The 19,836-nt window shown below is 37.7% G+C and overlaps 1 protein-coding gene and 1 long non-coding RNA gene across 2 annotated transcripts in view; one reads left to right on the top strand and one right to left on the bottom strand.

Moving 5' to 3' along the window:
* The window catches only part of LOC144200102 (uncharacterized), a 48,790-nt gene extending 45,202 nt beyond the window's left edge, over window positions 1-3,588 (top strand). Inside the window, exon 3 of the long non-coding RNA XR_013327043.1 lies at window positions 2,240-3,588. This is a non-coding gene — a long non-coding RNA (uncharacterized LOC144200102). The remainder of the gene's footprint in view (window positions 1-2,239) is intronic.
* A 7,421-nt stretch (window positions 3,589-11,009) lies between these two features.
* Window positions 11,010-19,836, bottom strand: part of sorl1 (sortilin-related receptor, L(DLR class) A repeats containing) — a 37,335-nt gene continuing 28,508 nt past the window's right edge. Inside the window, exons 35-48 of the mRNA XM_077722000.1 lie at window positions 19,536-19,705; window positions 19,144-19,256; window positions 18,886-18,990; window positions 18,162-18,228; window positions 17,978-18,060; window positions 17,812-17,902; window positions 17,493-17,686; window positions 17,181-17,300; window positions 16,834-16,998; window positions 16,238-16,412; window positions 15,972-16,078; window positions 15,517-15,709; window positions 14,920-15,132; window positions 11,010-13,904 (exon numbers count right to left, since the gene is read on the bottom strand). Of these exons, the coding sequence (XP_077578126.1) occupies window positions 13,837-13,904; window positions 14,920-15,132; window positions 15,517-15,709; window positions 15,972-16,078; window positions 16,238-16,412; window positions 16,834-16,998; window positions 17,181-17,300; window positions 17,493-17,686; window positions 17,812-17,902; window positions 17,978-18,060; window positions 18,162-18,228; window positions 18,886-18,990; window positions 19,144-19,256; window positions 19,536-19,705 (1,864 nt within the window). The 3' untranslated portion in view covers window positions 11,010-13,836. The remainder of the gene's footprint in view (window positions 13,905-14,919; window positions 15,133-15,516; window positions 15,710-15,971; window positions 16,079-16,237; window positions 16,413-16,833; window positions 16,999-17,180; window positions 17,301-17,492; window positions 17,687-17,811; window positions 17,903-17,977; window positions 18,061-18,161; window positions 18,229-18,885; window positions 18,991-19,143; window positions 19,257-19,535; window positions 19,706-19,836) is intronic.

The following is a 19,836-nucleotide window of genomic DNA, read 5'->3' on the forward strand; positions in this document are numbered from 1 at the left end:
GTTCTTTTCAGATCGACCTTACTTTGGACTTCCTTTTTCTGCTGGCTCAAATTTCCACAGCACTTTAACAATAACAACCTCTTATTACCATAAAGACCAGATCCTGCTAATGCTGTTTTCCCTGTATTCCGCCCCACTTCACCTCCCTCTGCAAGAAAATGACAGTTAGTATATCTGAACTCTGCCCCCCTGTCTTTATTTCTTGTATCCTCGCAACTCTTGTCGCCCTCATCTATGATCCGCTTTTCCTCTTTCTCTGACACCATTTTCATTTTTTTCCCCCCTTTTCTTACACCCTCGGTCGCCTTGCTTCTCAAAGCTTAATCTGTGCTTCCTGAGCTTCTGAGTGCTGCACATGCAGAACATGGGGTCACTATAAGTTTACGGTTGTATCTACATTGCTTGCTGCTATCAGAAGTGAGGAATAAAGCTTGGCTAGAATACAATTATCATAAGACAACAGACCTATTTTCTTCCTATCCTCCATATATCTCATCTGTATTGGCCGTGTTATTGTAATATGGATGGCTCCTCTATCCAAAACAACCTGATAGCCTCCATGTCGCTAAAGTTTTAAGGGAAACTTTGAACATTTTCTTCCGCAGCACATAATGTATCACCAAAGATGGGATTAAAACTTTTTTTTCTCTTCCTTTTCATACGCTTGGCTGTTGAAAGAGTTGAGCTGGGAGATTTAAGCTTATTAGCTTAAAGAACAGGGAAGGCAGTTTTCAACTGATGTATGGCAAACTTCAAAGATGGCTTAATCTTTTAGTACACATAACCTATACAGGCTATTTATACTGAAAAGCAATGTTTCTTCCAAAAGACTTCCTCTTGCTACCCGATAAAAGCTTTAGGTTTTATTAAGGCTCCTATGTCTAGACAGAAAATACTTACTCATTGAGTGTTCTCTTTTCTAGTAATGATATCACATAAGATGGACGTGAAAAGTCGAGTCCTTTCTTCCATGCATATTATGGTTTAGTGGTTTTTCCAACCGGGAAAAGCATTGTACTACACATTGGGGGGAAAAAATATATATATTTTTTCATTTTTTGTGGCATTAATGGAAGTTCTTGTGCATGAGATGCATGAAGTTGTGAGTAAAGATGTTTCAATCTCATTTTCCTCACTTCATTTGGGCATAACAAATTGCATGATGAAATAAGTTGAAGTTAAGTGTAAAGATGCTTCCATCTCCTTCAAGTATGTGTAATCTTAATTCACCTTCGGAACTGCTCATCCTCACAAGGGTCACTGGGGAGCTAATTTCTAGAAGTAGGCAATCCCTTTTTGCCCCCTGTGATTACGATTGGACATCAACTGACCTTTAGTATCCAACAAGAAAACTGTGACATGTGAAATTGCAGAATGTAGTTGTCAAGTTTGGGGAACCACCTGCATACAAAAAAGTCAACGTTGTTCTCTAGATATAAGTGTGTGAAAAAGTGTGTGTGTGTGTGTGTGTGTGTGTGTGTGTGTGTGTGGGTACTATACATGTACAGTGGCTTTATTCACAATGCTGTGTGTGGTAAGTGGCCACCTTTGATCGTCCTCTTCGTAGCCCATTTCAAAGGAGTCCCTTAGAAGAAAAGTGTGTTGGGGGGGAAGGAAAACTTTACAGAGAAAGACGAAAGGAAAGCAAGAGAGGGACGCAGTGAAGTGCGAGGACTGTGCATCTCCCACTGTCTTTCATCATTCTAAGAAGCCTATTATGTCTGTGGAAAGTGGCAGAACAGGCAGACTTTTGCTCACTCCCTCTCCCCATTTCCTTAATATAGGCCGTTGGTTCCCACAGTCTGGACAATACGTTAGCCAAACGGAGCTCTATTGTTTGAGGGGAGGATTTGGTCAACCTGAAACTGCACAGACTTTAGAGGAGCTACTTATGTCCGCGGGAGACATAGGCACCCTATAGTGCCCTGTGGGGTACAGCCATTATGGTATCAACAGGAGCGAATGCTGGATGAGGAACCTCTACATTAGACACTGAAAGGAATTGCTTTAAACTTCACAGATTTGTTACAATGACTGAATGAATGAATAGCTGTATTGATGTAGTCAACCTTAGAATATTAAGGGCGCTCCTAAAATATCAACTAATAGATGTTTTACATCAGTTGCTTGGTATTGACGTGGGAGTTATTTCGACTTCATAACTAAGGGGACTGCAGTGATTCAAGCTTTATATTTTTAATGTTTTAAGTGTTTGTTTGTTTGTTGTTGCTGTGCATAGGGTCAGCAAGTGGTGCGCTCTCAACAACTTGGCGCTGAACGTCTCCAAAAACCATGAAACTCATCCTGGATTTCAAAAGGAACATGGCCGCTCCACTCTGCTGATCTTACTTGGACTGCTTATTCATTTATTTTGTATTTCTTGACTATGTATTTTTCTGTTTGTTGTTATTAGTGCACCCCCGCGACTAATGAGGGTAAAGCGGTTCAGGAAATGAGATGAGATGTTTCCTGTGCTATGCGTGTAACTGAAATTTTCCTTTCTCATCTAACCCATTTTTCAATATAATGTTATTCTTATTATTAATATTTTTATAGTGCAACAACTGTCTTTTGGTTCTAAACAAGCTGGTGGCACCTCTGTGTGTATATAATAATTCTAGAATTCTGTCTGTAAAAGATTTTATCATGACAAAAGCTTGAACCTGAAACAGATTTGTGCGAGAAATGTGTGTCAAACCAATTCCACTCAGGGCCAAGAGGGTCTTTGATTTTATTCCAATCAATCTAACACAGACAGATTAACAAATGAACTTTCTAGTGAAAGAGGCAACACCTGAATTTATTAAACTTACAGGAGGTCCGATCGGTGATCCTTTTCATTGGTTGGAATGAAACCCTGGCCCTTTACGAAATTGGTTTGATACCAGTGTGCAGGAATAATACAAAAAACATTTTCCTACTTTTTCATCATCAGTGTGACTGACATACATTTGACATCAATTTTTTTTAAAATTGAAATTAAATTGTGATGTTTTTATTGTTGAGATAAAATCAACTTTCAATATTAAAATAATTGACTTGACTCCATTTTCAGTTTACTCAGTGGTTTAAAACAGCTAGGTAAATGAACCAAGGGCAAAGAAGTGGTTAAAATGTGGCAGGTGCCAGCTGCCAAATGCAAGAGAGGAAAGAAATGAACTTTTAGTTCCTCTATCCCTCCCACCTTTACCTCCTGTCGCCTGTGATTCTTTTCCTCTCTTCTGAAACAAGCTTTACTTAAACAGCAGTGGGCAAGGTATGAGACTCTTTTCAAAAGCAACATGAAGGGGGTCTTGACACAGGTCTGTTCACAAGGGCCGTCCCCCATCCTTGCTCAACCAAACCCTGTTCCAATTTTGATTCTCTATACCCTTAAATATGAGTTGAGCCAACAGTAAGCACCCATAAAATTAAGTTTTAATGTAAAGTTCATTCATCCATTAACTAAAAGGAAATCTGTTTGGTTCTTTTGAATGGAAACGAATGCTTTTATTGTCATTACTCTTTCTTGAATTGGTGGCATTGTGAAGGTGTATTTTGTCTATAATCCATATAAAGAGTGATTTATGGGTGTGTGTGTGTGGGTGTGTGTGTTAAGATTCTCTCGCTATGTTCGTCTAACTCTAAACCGTGCAAAGTAGAGGGTTCAAATTTTTTATGTCGGCCAGAAACGGCTGTTGGATCCTAATAGACGAGTGATGGAATTTCTTCACCTTCTCTAAGTGTGTAAACTCAATCTTTTATTTGATAAACAACCATTTTTCAAAAGATATTTTTTTAATAGTGCAACTATTGTCTTTTGCTTCTAAACAAGCATGGTGGAATTTTTATAAGGCTCCTGAGCTTTGGTTAGGTGCCTTTGGGAGGCTTGTAGTGCTAAATAAATGGATGCTATTGTATGTCATCGGTTTCACCTTTTTGTAGTTTGGCTAGGCCTTCGACTTATTGTACTATCCGCACCTTTTGTGTTGGTTTTCCCCCACACTGACACCCATGAGAAGTGTAGTCTAGGCAGGACCTCTACTTCCAGAGTGAGAGGAGTTGTTCAGAAGAGATAGTGCAAATAAAGATTTTAGTGGATTGGGTCTTTTTTTAAGTGAGATCGACAGTTTGGTAGAGAAATAACATTGTGTTGATTGGGCTACAGATAACTTAATGTTTGACGTTATCGTGGAGCTATTTAGGTTGTTCTCCAATTCATTGTTTCCACTACAATGTATCCCATTTGATTTGGTCTCCATTCAATTCAAGTTCAAATACAAAATGCAACTTTGAGGTTTTTAGTACTCCTCATTGTGTATTTTTGCAGGGCTGGTATGACTTATAGTTCCCCAAAAATATGCTAATTTATAAAATGTGTTTTTCACCCATGAATGTTTGGTAAACATAAAAAGAGAAACTGTTCCTTGCACAGGCTTGGGTAAACATTTGTTATCTTAACCGAGCAATTATAATATGTACGAAGCAAAAGTGTTTACTTAAATTTAAAGGGACAAAAAACACGACTTTGTGTGAAAATTTTCTCATTAAAAAAATGTCTTTGATATAGTTCCCTCCAGTTTCCTTTACCAGAGGGTGGTTGGCTCTCCTGCAGTTCTGCAGCTGCTTCCCCACCATTTGTCAAGAGGGCTGATAAAACCCCATTATTCGTTTGCAGGAGGGCCTCATTCAGACTGTCATGCAGGCGTGTAGATGAAATAGGGCTCTAGATTGGTGCTGCTAGAATGATGTTCGAATGAACAGCACTTGTTTCAGATTCCAACAACTTTTCAGAATCGGTAAAGCTCCAAATGTCAGAGCAAACAGACAGTCGATAACGTTCTTATTTTCTGTGGATATGCTCTTTGGGTGCATGTACAACATGTGAATTTTTGCAGCATCAAAAAATGGGTTTCTTGTCTTATTGCCATCATGTACTTTGAGACGGATACTCATCTGGGAAGTCATGCATGCCATTTCACGCTTTTATGTGGCATAATGAAAAACAACGGTATAACTTCAGATTTACTGCTATTTTCACCGAAACTGGAATTTGTCTGTTTTCTACTCTATATTGTTTTCCTTTTCCCAATCATCTTTTTCAGAGCTAATTTGACCTATTTGTTCTTTCATGGCCTCGTGCAATGTTGCATATATTTTTTAAATGTGTTTAAATGTGAATTAATAGCGTGAGAATCTTAATATATCCATCCACCCAACCATCCATTCCATTTAAATGTTAAATTGTTGTATGACCTGAACATTTGCGAGCTCTGACAGGACTGACAGTTGCCAGGATGAGTTAAATCTTGCCTAATTTGTATAGAGTGAGTAGCGAAATCCTACGCCGTTAGTTGCAATCACCAATTGTAAGTTTTGTAAGCTTTAAAATTGTCAATAAACCTTACATTGTGGGTCTGCTACAAAGGTTTAGTCACAGAAAGAGAAAAACTAAATTCCGGAACATTTTGTAACTTACATTTTTGTAGATGCCAAGGAGTAACATCAATGACCCTCCAAACTGAAAAGAAACAAAGTATTTTTTCAATTAAATGTATTCAATATATTCACAAAGCAAAGAACAATGAGCCTTCCGCCTGAATTTGGTAGATTCTTAGTCTGACCAAAAAAAATCTTAACCTTCAATTGGCAATCCAGATTAATAGCAGTTTTTTGGCATATACATCTGTTAAACATGAAGGGCATCGGCTAGCCTTTCTTTGGAAAATGAAATATGAAATCCTATCTCTTCATTTGCTGTGTATGTGTGTGCACACGTGTGTGACAATGCTGAGTGTGATGAGCCGATGGCATCTGATGGCTATTAGCATGGGCAGAATACATTCCGGAACTGGCCAGCCAATACAAACACTCAGCTTGGAATAATGAGGTGTGACTGGACTGCTCCGTTACCATGGAGAGCCTCAGCAGGTCAATGTCAGTTGCCCGTTCACTCACTCACTCACTCTATCCTGCAGGCTTAAATCGCCATGCTTAAAGTCCTATTTTCAAAAATGTCATTGATGATTTAAATGTGTGGACCATAACAGTAATGTAGATAGTATAAATCAACAGCTCCTACTCACATTGCCTCTCAGTTTGTGCTGCAAAGTGACGCTGCTGCTTGTTGGTAGATTACCTCCTAGAGCCAAAAGAGACAGTAACTGGTAAGAGAATTGTAGCAAGTGGTGTCATAGGTGAAGAATTTTGATCAAAATATGCATCGCCGTCGATTATTGAAAGCATAATGAAAGCCTGTGATTAACATATTCTAGCCTTGTTGTCACATAAACAATTGATGAATATATTCAGTGATTGTGTAATGTAATTGTATGACTTTGGTATGCAATGTTGATGTTTCTGTGTTCCAGTAAACCACCCCCATTAGGTTAGGGCTCAAAATTAGAGTGCCTATTTTCCACAAAACCAAAAAGGGGACATCTTTCTGGCATTTAGCAAAGACAGAAAAGGGGCAATGTCCAAAATATGTAACCCTAACCCTTTTCCCCTAAACAATTCCATTTTCTACATAATGGTCATTCCTTCATTTTCCATTCCACTTTATAGGGTATTTTAGTTGATTTTTGTCAGTGGTGGCATACAAGTTGTGACCTGTGGTGACCTGCCAAAACAGACAGTCACATACACAAAACACAATAAAAACCATATAATTCACCATAACACTTTATCCTGATAAGGGTTGCAATTTTAATTCATTCATGACTTTTCTGAACCACTTTTCCTCACAAGGTTTGCATGTGCATGTGTTTAGAATGTGGAAGAAATCCAGAGTACCTGGAGAAAACCCACACAAGCCACAAGAGAACTTGCAAACTTCACAGTAGGACTGACCTGGGATCGAACTCAAAACCCCAGAACTCCAAGGCCAACACCATAACCACTCATCAAATTTGATGAAATCAATTTATCATAATTTTTAGTAACTTATTCTCCATAAATTTGTGTTGTTTTAGTCAAGAAGAGCTTTGGGAAAATTGGATCGTAAAAGGTAGGTTTTTAAATACAACCCAAATGAATCATTTTCACATCTTAACTTCAATCATCAAAACCCATGTATCTGACTGTAAAGCAAGTCCTGAACATTTTCACAGATCAGGTACATTCCAACCTCTTGCCCTGTCTTATAGCTATTTTCTAACATTGCTCCTTTCCCAGGTCTCTCTTGGCCTCAGAGTGAAGACCCTTGGCTGAGCTCCATGCTGCACAAAGGACCCGGGCATTCCAACGCTCTGCTTTTAATCCAGTGTGTCAACTTGTGTTAATGTTGCAGCGTGAAATCTGAGTGTGCAAAGCAGCATGGACGATCTACAAGGAAAAAGTAACATTTCTCTGAATAAGGTCACCAAACATTGACCCTGACAATCAATCAGTTATCCATTTGGAGGAAGTGTAGACACATTTTTGCATTCATTAAGACCCTTAATACAAAATAGGATGCATGCTTAAAGGAAAGCTGAAAAAAGCCAAGCTGATGGCATAATGCAAGGCTAATTCAGCATTTCCGCTCTTCTTCAGGACCCCCGTGGTCCGCTGTGACACACAATAGAGGAATGACACACTTCTGTGGAGAGTTAATTATGTTGGACACACCCACTGGCACCCATGGAGGAAACTTATGCATAGACACAGAAACCAAATTCAGGAGAACATATGCAAGCATTAGATAAGTCAATATAAATGGCCACACACACACACACACTTCACTGCCCAGTTCATTGAGAGCCGTCATTATCAGTATCTGGGTCGAGATGTCAACTCTAAGCCAAGCCACCCCTGGTGTATATAAACAAAAAAAAGAAGAAGAATAGAAATGATTAGAAGGAAGGAGTCAGACTGAACAAAGATGGCAGTAGGGGGAAAACTGAACACAGTCTCTGTTGTGTGGATGAAGGGTGAACTTGGCACAAATGCTGGGCTGTCTGTAAGAGTATCCTGTGCTGCTCCCTGCTCCATGTCTGTCTCCTCAATACTGTCTTTGTCCTTGCAATGCACACAGTGACACTGAGAATGCACACATAGCAACACCTGGTCCCTCAAAGACTGTTCCCTCCCACTTTTAGAAAGGTCGAAGTATGACATTGGGCGATTACGTGAAATTTATTGAAACAAAAACCCTCTTTGACTTGATATCAATATGCATTTAGTGTTCGTATATTCATGTTGGGAACATATATGCGGATGAATTATTGATGATATCTTGACCATCATTAAAGACAGTAGTTGTAAGTTAGAAGGAGAGGACAGAGAACTTGTTACTTTTAAGTAACCTGACCGCCACATAGCAAGGAAGAAGGAGATAATAGGAGAAAGAAGCATTGTCCACCATTCCAAAAAAATGGCCAATTAGAGTTGAGCCTGGTATCAGGTATGCAGGCCTTAAATCCCAGGCAAGAGTATTGTGGGTACGTTATGCTAAGTCACTTGATTTCCCTCCTGACTTTACATCTGCCCACTCTTCATTCCCTCAGGATCTTTTTCAGGTTTTTTATTTCCCTTGACATCCATCCAAACAGCAAAAAAAAACCAACAAAAAAAATCAAAATAATCAATCGTCAGGCAGCCTCACACTGCAGTCGTTGTCTGTACCATACCAAGGTCAAGGAACCTCTGTTAGCATCCGTTCTCGTGGTTTCAGCCAGACCATATAGTCCAGCCATTGTCCAAACCGCCCATATTGTTGGAATCTGACAGTAAGCAGAATCCTGATGGAAAGCAAGTGAACAATGGCACAAATTTGCGAACAAATGCATCCTTTATATTCAGCAGGGTGAGGGATGGTGGAAAGGAGTTGTAGAGATAGGATGTGTATTGTATATTATAAAAATAAAAATGCAGCATCTCCACTGCCTCACATACAGAGTGCAAACAAATTCCTGTACACAAGCACAATTGATGACCAATGGACGGAGCCAACACATATATCTATCACCAACACTAGTCCTTCTCTCTTCACGGTCCAATCTTTCTGACCTTTTGACCGCTTATTGGGTGGCGCTAGTTGAAACCACAGGAATTCGCATCAGGAACGCAAATGGATTGAAGAAATGCCATACATTTGTGATAAATCTTTCTGACATTATATTCTATAAAATTGTTGAAAGTACAGTAACATTGTTGGCAATATTAGGCAGGTCTTTGCTGGTACAACGCTGACAATTCAAGAGATTTATTGGGGTACAAAATCTGTAAGTGAGACATTCATTTATTTGATTTCATGGTGCCAAAGCTTACACTGTAAGCTCATTGGCCTTTCTGTGGATGGCACCATAATCAGAGCGAAGGCAATTGCTACAAACGGTGCATCACACAATATTTTCTTGCCTTAACTTGCTGTTTATCTCCAACTTTCAGGTATATTATTTTTCTCCCACATTTGACTATGTTGTCAAGGATTTATTCACTACACCTAATTTCTCTCACACTTTTGTGGTCTGTCCCTATTATTACTGCATGAAAACGACACAAGAGCTTATTTTCCTCTTGGAATTTAACAATGAAAATCCCACTATCATCTCCTGTAGTGGATGTTCCATTACACTTTAGCTGAAAAATAAAAATGTACTTGATAACATAAGCGAGAATTGGGCATCACTTGCCCTTTTAAGCCCTTGTTGTGAAACGGTCAATATCGAGTGGACAACCTTTGAGATGATGATCATCCTTGTCTACTTTGCTAACAATGGCCTTTGAAAGCTGCCTAATAGCAAAGCAGTCATCAGCAGGCTTTGTCTGGTTGAGCACACTCCGCTTTGTCATCACTACCTCTGTCGCTTTCCACTCTCCAATGCTGGCTTTCATCAGATCTTGACCTTAACTCTACTTTGTTGACCTTTGACAATGGCAAGTCACAAAACCTCTTGACCAACATCTTAACCCCTGGAGAATGAGACAAGTGGTTTGTTTTTAGAGACTTGTCTTCTGTTGTCAGAAACCTTTTTTTTTGGAAAAGATTAAAAAAATGAACCCATTGCTCATTACAATGTACATCTCTTCAAAAGTGATTATTATCTTAACTTATTCACTAACAGCCTAGGTCACATGGTGTGTTCTGGTAGGTAGTAAAGGAGGGAAATTGATATTGAAAACACCTATTGAAGTCAATGGACATGCATTTAAATTTTTACAGGATGCAACAGCAACATAATCAGAAAATATTCTTACCTGAGGAACCAACTCCTTCCCACAGGAAAGCCAATATTGTCAAGAACAGAGGTGGGCAATTATTCCACAAAGGTCTTCTGTGGGTCCAGGTCTTTGTTCCAGCTGATCCTGCACAGACAATTTAGCAAAAGACCTTTCTGCAAAAACAAGCAGCAGCAGACTGCAATCAACTAATTACATTTGTAAGACAATGGACTGCTGAAAAGGTCTGGAATTGTTTGATTGGACTAAAAACCTGGACCTTTTGCCCACACATAGTTGAGAACACATTAAGAACAGTTTGTACCTCAGAACTGTTATTTGCTACATAATACTACACAATAAAACCCAGGTGCTGCCCAACTCTGTTTCTTAAGAATGTCTCGCTTTTCCACCTGTCTATTGACTTTTATAATGATTTTTTTCTTATTCATATAATTACTATGAGCACTGTGCATATATGCATTGACCTCCACAGTTATTTTGCTTGCACTGCACATATATTTATTAACTTCCACAGTTAGTGTTTTTTCGTACTGTCATTGAGAGCTGTTGTTCTTAAGTAATTTCCCTTGTGCTTCTTGGCAAATTACAATTTGTTGAAAGAAGGAAATCTCACTCGGGGAAGCGATGCTTAAGTATCTACTGCTCTCATGTGGAGATTTCCATAAATACAGCTCTGATTTGAGCAGTACCTGCTCAAAATTGGAACCCTGACAGACCCTCCCAGTAAAATATCCAAGGCAACCTGTTTGATGGATTGGCTTGGCCGGGGTACAGAACAGATCAGCTAACTGGACTGCCTAATGCAATCCATTTTGGGATGTACAATTGCCGTGCCAAATGTTTAAAGTCAAAAGGACCGAATGGACTTTTAAACACCTTTATTTTCAGAAGGGGTTTTTTTTTAAATCACCTCACACGGTTTCTTAAACATTTGTCTTCTTGCAACCTCTGAGATAAGCAAATAAGACATCAATATCATCAAAGACGGCAACTGCCAGTTATCCGTGCCAAACATTTTGAAGCAAACTTTTTGACAAAACAATTATACTTTTCACATGAGAAAAAAAGCTAAAAAAAGTGTCCCTAGTAAGAGAATGAAGCAGTGATTTGACAAAACTGGGAGAGAGAAAAAAAGAAGCCCTGTTAATAGCATCATCTTTTGCAGTGTGACTTAGTGTGCATGTGTGACATTGATTTCTACCCTACGTTAATAAAAAGACACCTGAAGTGTCTTAAAAGGCATTTTGTGGTCAAATGCAAACCAAAACAAAACACAACATTATTTCCAGAGATTAAAAACAGAATAATTACAAAAAAAACTTCCATGTTAAGGCAAAGACAACACAAAAAGATGGAAATAAAACAAAAATTCTCATCAAGACTGTAATGATTTTGTTGCCTTGACTATCACAACAATTGGAATCGGAGTCATTATAAACGAAAATTGTCAATTCCTTACTTGAATAGTTGCCTACAGTGATAAGAGTGAATCAAAATGAACATAAAAGTCATCGGTGGCATAAGGAAATGAGTATAAAATACATTCACGAGGACCTTTTAACAAGAAACTAACAAAAACAATTTATAATCTAGCAAAAGACCTGGCAGCTCAAGGCCAAAGGCGACAAACAATAATGCATTTGAAAGACTACCATACAGTCAGGACGGACATTGGTGACTTCATATTATTTATCGTGTTTCAAAACTGACACATTAATGGACGTGCAAAACAAAGAACTATGCGCAGTTCTTTAAAACTTTACCAAATCAGCAGGTAGACATAGCAGGTTGTTAGTTTGAAGTCACGCAACACATTTTCTTTTGACAAATGCGGTTTACTCTCTTAATTTTTGTAGTTTGTGAATCATATTGTATCTGTAATAATCTAGTAAACAGTTATTTAGGTAAATTCTTCTCATGTGTACACATTCTAAATATTGTCTTTAAGCTTAAATAGGAGATATTGCCAATTCATCTTTAACACTGTAATCTTCTCATGCAGTGTGTGGTTTATTCCAGATGGTTTAAACAACGAACCACAAATTAACTGGTAGATTTAAAATTTAACGAACAACCTCTGCCAAAATAGTAGTGCCTGTCCGAAAATACAGGGTGTCTCAAAAAAATGTACTCACTTTTAGAATGAAAGGTCATTCTAAAAGTGAGTACATTTTTTGAGACACCCTGTACTTATTCCTATTTAAAATGTATAAAGTCGATATACAATTAAGTACTTAAACCCACCAGGTCACAGTATAATCATTACTGACAATAAATTGAATTGTAATGAGAGTATTTTGGGCCATGGAAAAAGTGCAAACATTGAATAAACCATTGACAAAGAGTGGAGGATTGACAATAGGATCTGCAGAAGCAGCGCCGTTTTTTTTGTGGAAAGACAAAATCTTAGTGACTGCCCAAAGATTTGAGTCACATTGTAAATAAACTGTGTTAAAATATAGTTTGGTGATTTAACACTCGTATAGACGACTAACCGATTTGGATTTTTTTTTTTAAAGGTCTGGCAGTATAAAAATGTACAGAGCATTTTTTTTTTTTAATTTCTTAATGATAGAAAAGGTTTCTTTCTTTAATGTAAAAACAAAAAATGGTGACTTACCTAACCCTCTGCAGTAAGATGGTCTACAGGAAATCTAACGTTGACAAGAAATCATATCAGCCATCTTAAAGTAATCTCAGAATAGACAAGTGTTACTTTGGGGAGAAGAGTTGCTTAATAAAATCTGCATGTAAATATTAGAAGCGAATCCTAACAGCCAATGATACGAACCCAAAAAGGATGATGACGGTGGCGCTTCGCTGGTACCCAACACAATTCCCTGAGAACTCCAAACATGATGACTACATTAATGGCAAAAAAAGCTGGGGATGACCATTTCACCTAGATTAAAATGAACACTTAAAAAAAATCTAAATATATATATTTCACAATATGATGGGTTGCAGAAATACAAAGATAAAATGTATTAAAAGCCAATATTTACAAGTAGTCGTGATACGAGGTGTTATCAACCTCTTTAGATTAGAATAATCCAATCATTTTTGGCACATGTTGCGTCAATGTACAAACATACAACAGTGTGCTGGTGATGGAACAAAATAAAAATCAATCTACTTAAACAGTCACAAGAGTGACTAATTAATGCATGTACTGTTTATAATGATCCCGAATGGAAATCAGATGTGAAAAATTCAAATCCCACCAAAAATAAGCGATTTTAAAATGACTATTTTAACCTACTCCCATTGGGCTAAGACCTGTAGGCTGTTGCTTAAAAGTACAGTTGCCATTTACATTTTTTTTTGTTAAATTTAGTTTTTTAGTGTTTGTACATTTTTGCATTCTATGTTTAAGTCTCTGGATATATATATATATTTTGGCTTTACGCAATGGACCACTCGCAAGGGGTCCGGAGGTTCCACGTCATGCTCAAAAAAATGTTTCTAATTTCTTCACAGTATGCCTCAGTGTCCAACACATCAAAGTCCTTTTTTAACCCCATATACATATATTCACCTTTTATATAAAAAATAAGTTATTGCGCGTTCAAAAAAGTGCATTGTATATTTGAAAAATAGCTATCTCATTTTCTTCATGTTTCTTTCTAATTGGGTTCCTGTCAACAGAGTGCAAGAAGGAGAGAAGTCAGTAAAAGGAAGAAGGTTGCGCTACGCAATAACCATGGGAACGTCGTCTGAGAAGCCGCTAATCATGGGGGCATCTTCATCATCATCCACTAGTGGGGAAAAAGAGAGGTAGGTGAACACATGAAGATGCAGTGGGGCAAAAAAGTATTTAGTCAACCACCAATTATGCAAGTTATCCTACTTGAAAAGATTAGAGGCCTGTAATTGTCGACCTAGGCAAACCTCAACCATGAGAGACAGAATGTGGAAAAAAACGGACAATCACATTATTACCCTTTGTTGGCAATAACATTTTCTGGAACTCTCCACAAGCTTTTCACACACTGTTTCTGGTATTTTGAGATATTCCTCCATGCAGATCTACTCTAGAGCAGTGATGTCTTGGGGCTGTCGTTGGACAACGCGGACTTTCAACTCCCTCCACTGATTTTCTATTGGGTTGAGATCTGGAGACTGGTTAGGCCACTCCAAGACCATGTAACGCTTCTTATGTAGCCACTCTTTTGTTGCCCTGGCTGTGTGTTTGGGATCATTGTCATTTTTCTATAGTGTCATTTGACAGCTCTTTGGTCTTGGCCAAAGTTTGGAGTGTGAAAGACTGAGGTTTTAGACAGCCGTCTTTTATACCGATAATGAGTTAAAACAAATGCTATTAATACAGGTAACGAGTGAAAACCGCGTTAGAAGTTAGATCTCTTTGACACCCAGAAATCTTGTTTGTTTGTAGGTGACCAAATATTTATTTTCCACTCTAATTTGGAAATAAAGTCTTTAAAAATCAAACAATGTGATCTTCAGGTGTTTTTTTCCACATTCCCTCTCTCATGGTTGAGATTTAAGACCACTGTTGACAATTACAGGTCTTTCTAATCTTTTCAAGTAGGAGGACTTGCAAAATTGGTGCTTGACTAAATACTATTTGCTCCACATGACAAAAGTTATCCTTAGTTACGTAACAGAAGACTTTGATGTGAATGTTACAGATCATGTCAAACTTCAGATAAACACGAAAACATCAGACTTAGCAAAAATAATAATTGCAACAATATTGCAATATTCTGCACCATTCATAATTGTTATACAGTGCAAAAAAAGCTCTCTCACCTAGTTCATCCCCCGAGGAGAAGACTGCAGAGCCTAAGCGTGAGTTGTAGTGGGAATTGGCAAAGGCGGTAAAATTGTTCTGTAGTCGACGGTGTCTGAGGTAGAGCACCACTAAGCCGCCACACACACCAATAAGCAAAAGGAAGAGGACTGGGACCACCACTGCTGCCGTGTCCTCAGAATGGCCATCACCTGGAGATGCCTCACTCGCACCTATAAATACATATAATAAATTCATATACATATATATATATATATATATATACACACACACACGTGTGTGGGTGTGTGTGTGTGTGTGTATATTAATGATAGCATTACTTGGAAAAAAAGCCTCCAATAAATCCTTAAACATGCGATGGTTTGCTAAATAAAACCAATAGTGTAACTATATGGGATGCAATTTTCTGGGGATATTGTGTCAGTTCTTTTCAGATGTGCGTGGCAATCAAAGATTACTTCTGTTTTTAGAGGGAACAAGAACAAGTGCACGGTGGACGGCGTGTGCACATTTTTTTGGTAAATGGCTAATAAAAGTTGTCTTTTCCTAGTAAAACAGTTAAATATTACATTGATTAGAGTTGTATTCTTCTGTACCTGTTCTAAGTTGGTTATAAAGCAGCAGTGCGGGCTCGCCACACAGCTGCCCGTTTAGCAAGCAACGGGCTTGGACAGAAAACGTGTAGTTGTGTCCAATCTGCAGGCTTCTAATGCTGAAGTACGTCTCTGTTGTGTTTCCCAGGGAGGTAGTCTTGTTAGTTAAACTGTCATATACATGCACTTCATATCCCTGTAAACAAATAGCATTATGTAGAGATGGTGAGTATAAGATAGAGACTGATGCTCCTAAACATAGAGATTTCAATTCATTTCAATTGAAAATTACAACAAATAAAATTTTAAAAAAATTAAAAAAAACAATTTCTCTCGTTGATAGAAATTAACATTCAATCCAAATGAACAGGGAGTCTCAGCCAGAATGGATTGGAAGTCTCAATGGCGGTCAATGCGTCAACATGTGCAAAGAATGCTAATCATAGCTGGTTTCTTACCCTGCTCTCATTGAAAGTTTTATCTTTGACGGCTATGCTCTTCCAGAACAATAGTATGTGGTCATTTTCATTCAGAATTTTCAAGGCTTCGGGAGCCGGAAGGGGAACTGCAGCAAAGGAGAATAGATTTTCAAGAAGTGAGCGCACATTCATACACACGATTTTAAAGGGAAATTTAGATAATAGTGATAGTGTTTTTGATATAGTATGAACAAATACAATTTGGTTGTGACATGTATATATTTATATATGAATTTGCCGTTTACCTGTGGTCAAACTGTAGCTAGCTTCCTTGCTCATGTTAAGGAGACGAACTGTGATGCTATAGCATCCTCCAGGCTCCAGCCCTTTCAGATGGTACTCCACTGTGTTATTCTTTGTAACTACTTTATAGTCCCGCTCCACTTTACGGATAACATCCCACACATGGACTGCATATGTCTAAGGAGAAAGACAAGAGACGACATAATTATGTTTCTGTTCAAGTAAGAAGTTCCCCTGTCCAAGTGGATGGACAATAATATCTTTAAATATACTTAGCAAAGTATTTGGGGAATTAAAGCAAATATTTGATTTTTTTCTTTGTTAATAGTAGATTGAATATTTATGGACTGTAAGAATAACGATAATTTAAAAAAACATATCCAAATATGTCATTTTGATTTTGAAAGCAATAAATTGTTAATGGTGAAATAGTTTAATGCACATTCACAACTAAAATGTTATGGTCATAATTCCACAATCAAAAAATACAAATGAATGTACAAATCAATGTCATGAATGTGAAACAATCAAATGTAAAATTATAGACATTTAAAATGTATCCATTCTCATCAGTGTCAATTGAGTGACGGAACTTTACCAGAGACTTATTCGGTGCATCGTATGGAGGCTGCCACTTAAGCGTGGCCTCTGTCTTTTCTGTTTGTACACGGTGGAGATTTCTGGGTGGTAGTCGTTCACTAGGAATCATTTTGACCACAGCATGCTCAGATGGAGGCCCCAAGAAGGGATTGACGGCCCGTACCTAAAGCCAAAGTCAATCAAAACATCACCTGACATGTATTTTTCCGTTTACCATCATGTTGAGCAAATACTACCTTGAATATATCATTTAAAAAGGGGGAATTTTAGCCTCCCATCATTGGATAGTGTCAGTAGCACACGACATGACATATGAAATATTTCAAAATGGAAAAAGAGACTTACCAGGAAAAGATACTGCTCATTGGGGGCCACGGTGACTATCAGATTGGTGAGGGTGGTGTGGACCAGGTGGGGATTGTGGTATAAATCCAAGAAGGATGTGGCATAAAATACACCATATACCTATAAATGAACCAGCAGATTATCATTCAATGTTAAATAAGACTCAATGTTAACCCATTATAAAAACCAGCTCAATCTTTTGCATGTATTTTCAACTTGAACACTTCTTCTAATCATGTTATGGTTCATTTATCTAAAATTATGTTCATAACTGTTGTAATATTAGTATTAATAGTAGACAAAATGTTTTACTTTTGCAGATTCGCCATTGTTGATGGTCCAGCTACAATTCACAGAGGTTTGGTTGAGGGCCGAGGCTTTTAAGACGGGCTGGTGTGGTTGGACGCCAGCAGTTTGGTGATGAAACAAAGCTGTGGCACTGTCACCGATTGTGGTGTGAGCCCACACAGCCACTTCATAAACTGTCCCTGCTGTCAGGTTCTTAACTGAAATTAGACAACGAAAACATTAAATGCCATGACTATTATTCTCAGTTTTATCTATTGACATTTTGTGGAAGTATACAGTGTGATTTTTCTAATGTAAATAAAAAAACAATGCCAGAAGGTACCATTAAGTATATTGTCTGTGGCTGTGTAGTTCTCGCTCTCCTTCATATGAGAGTCAAATTGCCAGGATAGAGTCACGATGTATTGCGTTACCTTTAAAAAAAATAGTTTGTTTTAGTTTTTAAGGAGAGCAAAGTCATTTTTTTCCACATTACATGAACCACATACTTTATACTGGGAGTTGAGGCTGAATGATAGACTCATGGAATCTGCAGTGACGCTGTCGACATTCACAGAAGGAGAAGGCAGTGCTGCAGCAGAAGAAAAGTTAAAAATGAAAATAAAATAGGTTGATCCACAACCTGCAATAGGTGTGTAGCGACATTTCTAAATGGACAGTAGATAATCTCACCTTTCATTGGAGTTAAAGTTCTAATTTCAGTCCAATTTCCCATGCCTCGGCTGGTCACAGCGGCCACCTGATTAATAAATAAATAAATTAAATAAAAGAAGGAACAACACCATGCATTTTTTGTATGAAATAATGACATAGAATAATGATCGGGAAATAATTTGCCAAAAGTGATATTAAAAACGTTCGATAAAAATCCATAATTTTAAACTGCAATTACACAAACTGAGAACGGAGGCGCTGCAAGATGAGCGCTAATTACAGACCAAGTTGATTATTTTATTATTTCATATTGCACAACAACTTTTGGTTTGAAACTTTTAAATTTATAAAAAAACGATGCATGTCAAAATTTCTGCCGGTTTTAATTCGTTTCTTTTCATAGTCCAAGGAGGGTGTTTGTCTTATCTTTATTGCCTAAAAAACCAAAAATACTTTTTAAAAACCATCATATTTCATATTATCCCTTCTCATAAAGTATGGTGACATAGTCATATTTGAATTAAGAGGGAAAGTAATTTATTTACCTATTCACAGAAGTTTGAAGATTCAAATTTAAAAAAAAGATGAAGTTATCGTGATAATTATCGATATCGACTGATATTTTTTTTCTATAATGATAACAATTTTTGTCATATTGCCCAGCTCTAGTCTGAAGACTAATACTAATGTATTAGGGAAAATATTAGAGATTGCATAGTCATGCCAAGAGTGCATTTCTTACCCTGAACTTGTACATTGTGTCTGGCTGCAGTCCTGTTATCTCTGATCTGGTCGTGGTACTTCTTTGTGATGTCCATTCAATGGCTGTTTGTTCACTGTACTCAACCTGAGAAGCAGCACACACAAATAGAAACCTCTTCAAAGCCTATTTACTTTTAGATTTACATTTCCAATGTTCAGTGTAGTGTAAGAAAGCCCTCCTTTCAAAAAAATGTTGGGATTGTTCTTCATAATCTTTTAGAATAAAATGAAAACTTACAATATACTCTCGAATGAGTCCGTTTCCTTTGTCGGGTGGACTCCAGGAAACATCGACTGCCCCATCCTTACTTTTGTCACAAGACAGTGTTAAGTGTGTAGGAGACTCAGGCACTGCAGAGAACAAATATTATGTTGGGTGCCATCTTTTTTCAGATTCGGATGAACCAAACTAACATTTCAACGAAAATATGGATCATTTCTAGAGATCTATTTAGATTTAAATGGGATTATTTTACAATAAAAGGACATAAAATACAACAGGACTTGAAAATAGAGAAGGAACAACAGTGAAATATTGGATGCTTTATAAAATGCATTGAGCTTAAGTGTTGGATTAGTAAAAACAGGATTTCGAACAGTCTGAGATCAAATCTAAATCAAGACACTTACATCCTTCTGGTGTTCTGACTGTTATCATTTCATTGGTGTTGTGAAGCTTGCTGAGACACTGTGCGAGAACCTTGACTTGATAGGTGGTGTCTGGTCTCAGGACTGTAAGTTTATAACTTGTCTTGCTACTGTGAATGTCCATGATTATCCACTGCTGAGTGCCAACAACCCTAAAACAAATTAAATAGAAAAACCATGAGTTCACATTAATAATTAGTTCTGGGTTATCAGGGTTTACATTTTGAGACTTGCTGCAATTAATTTACCACTACCATGTACTTTGATACAATTAAACTACTAT

This window comes from Stigmatopora nigra, chromosome 8, assembly GCF_051989575.1.
Source record: "Stigmatopora nigra isolate UIUO_SnigA chromosome 8, RoL_Snig_1.1, whole genome shotgun sequence".
Classification (NCBI taxonomy): domain Eukaryota; kingdom Metazoa; phylum Chordata; class Actinopteri; order Syngnathiformes; family Syngnathidae; genus Stigmatopora; species Stigmatopora nigra.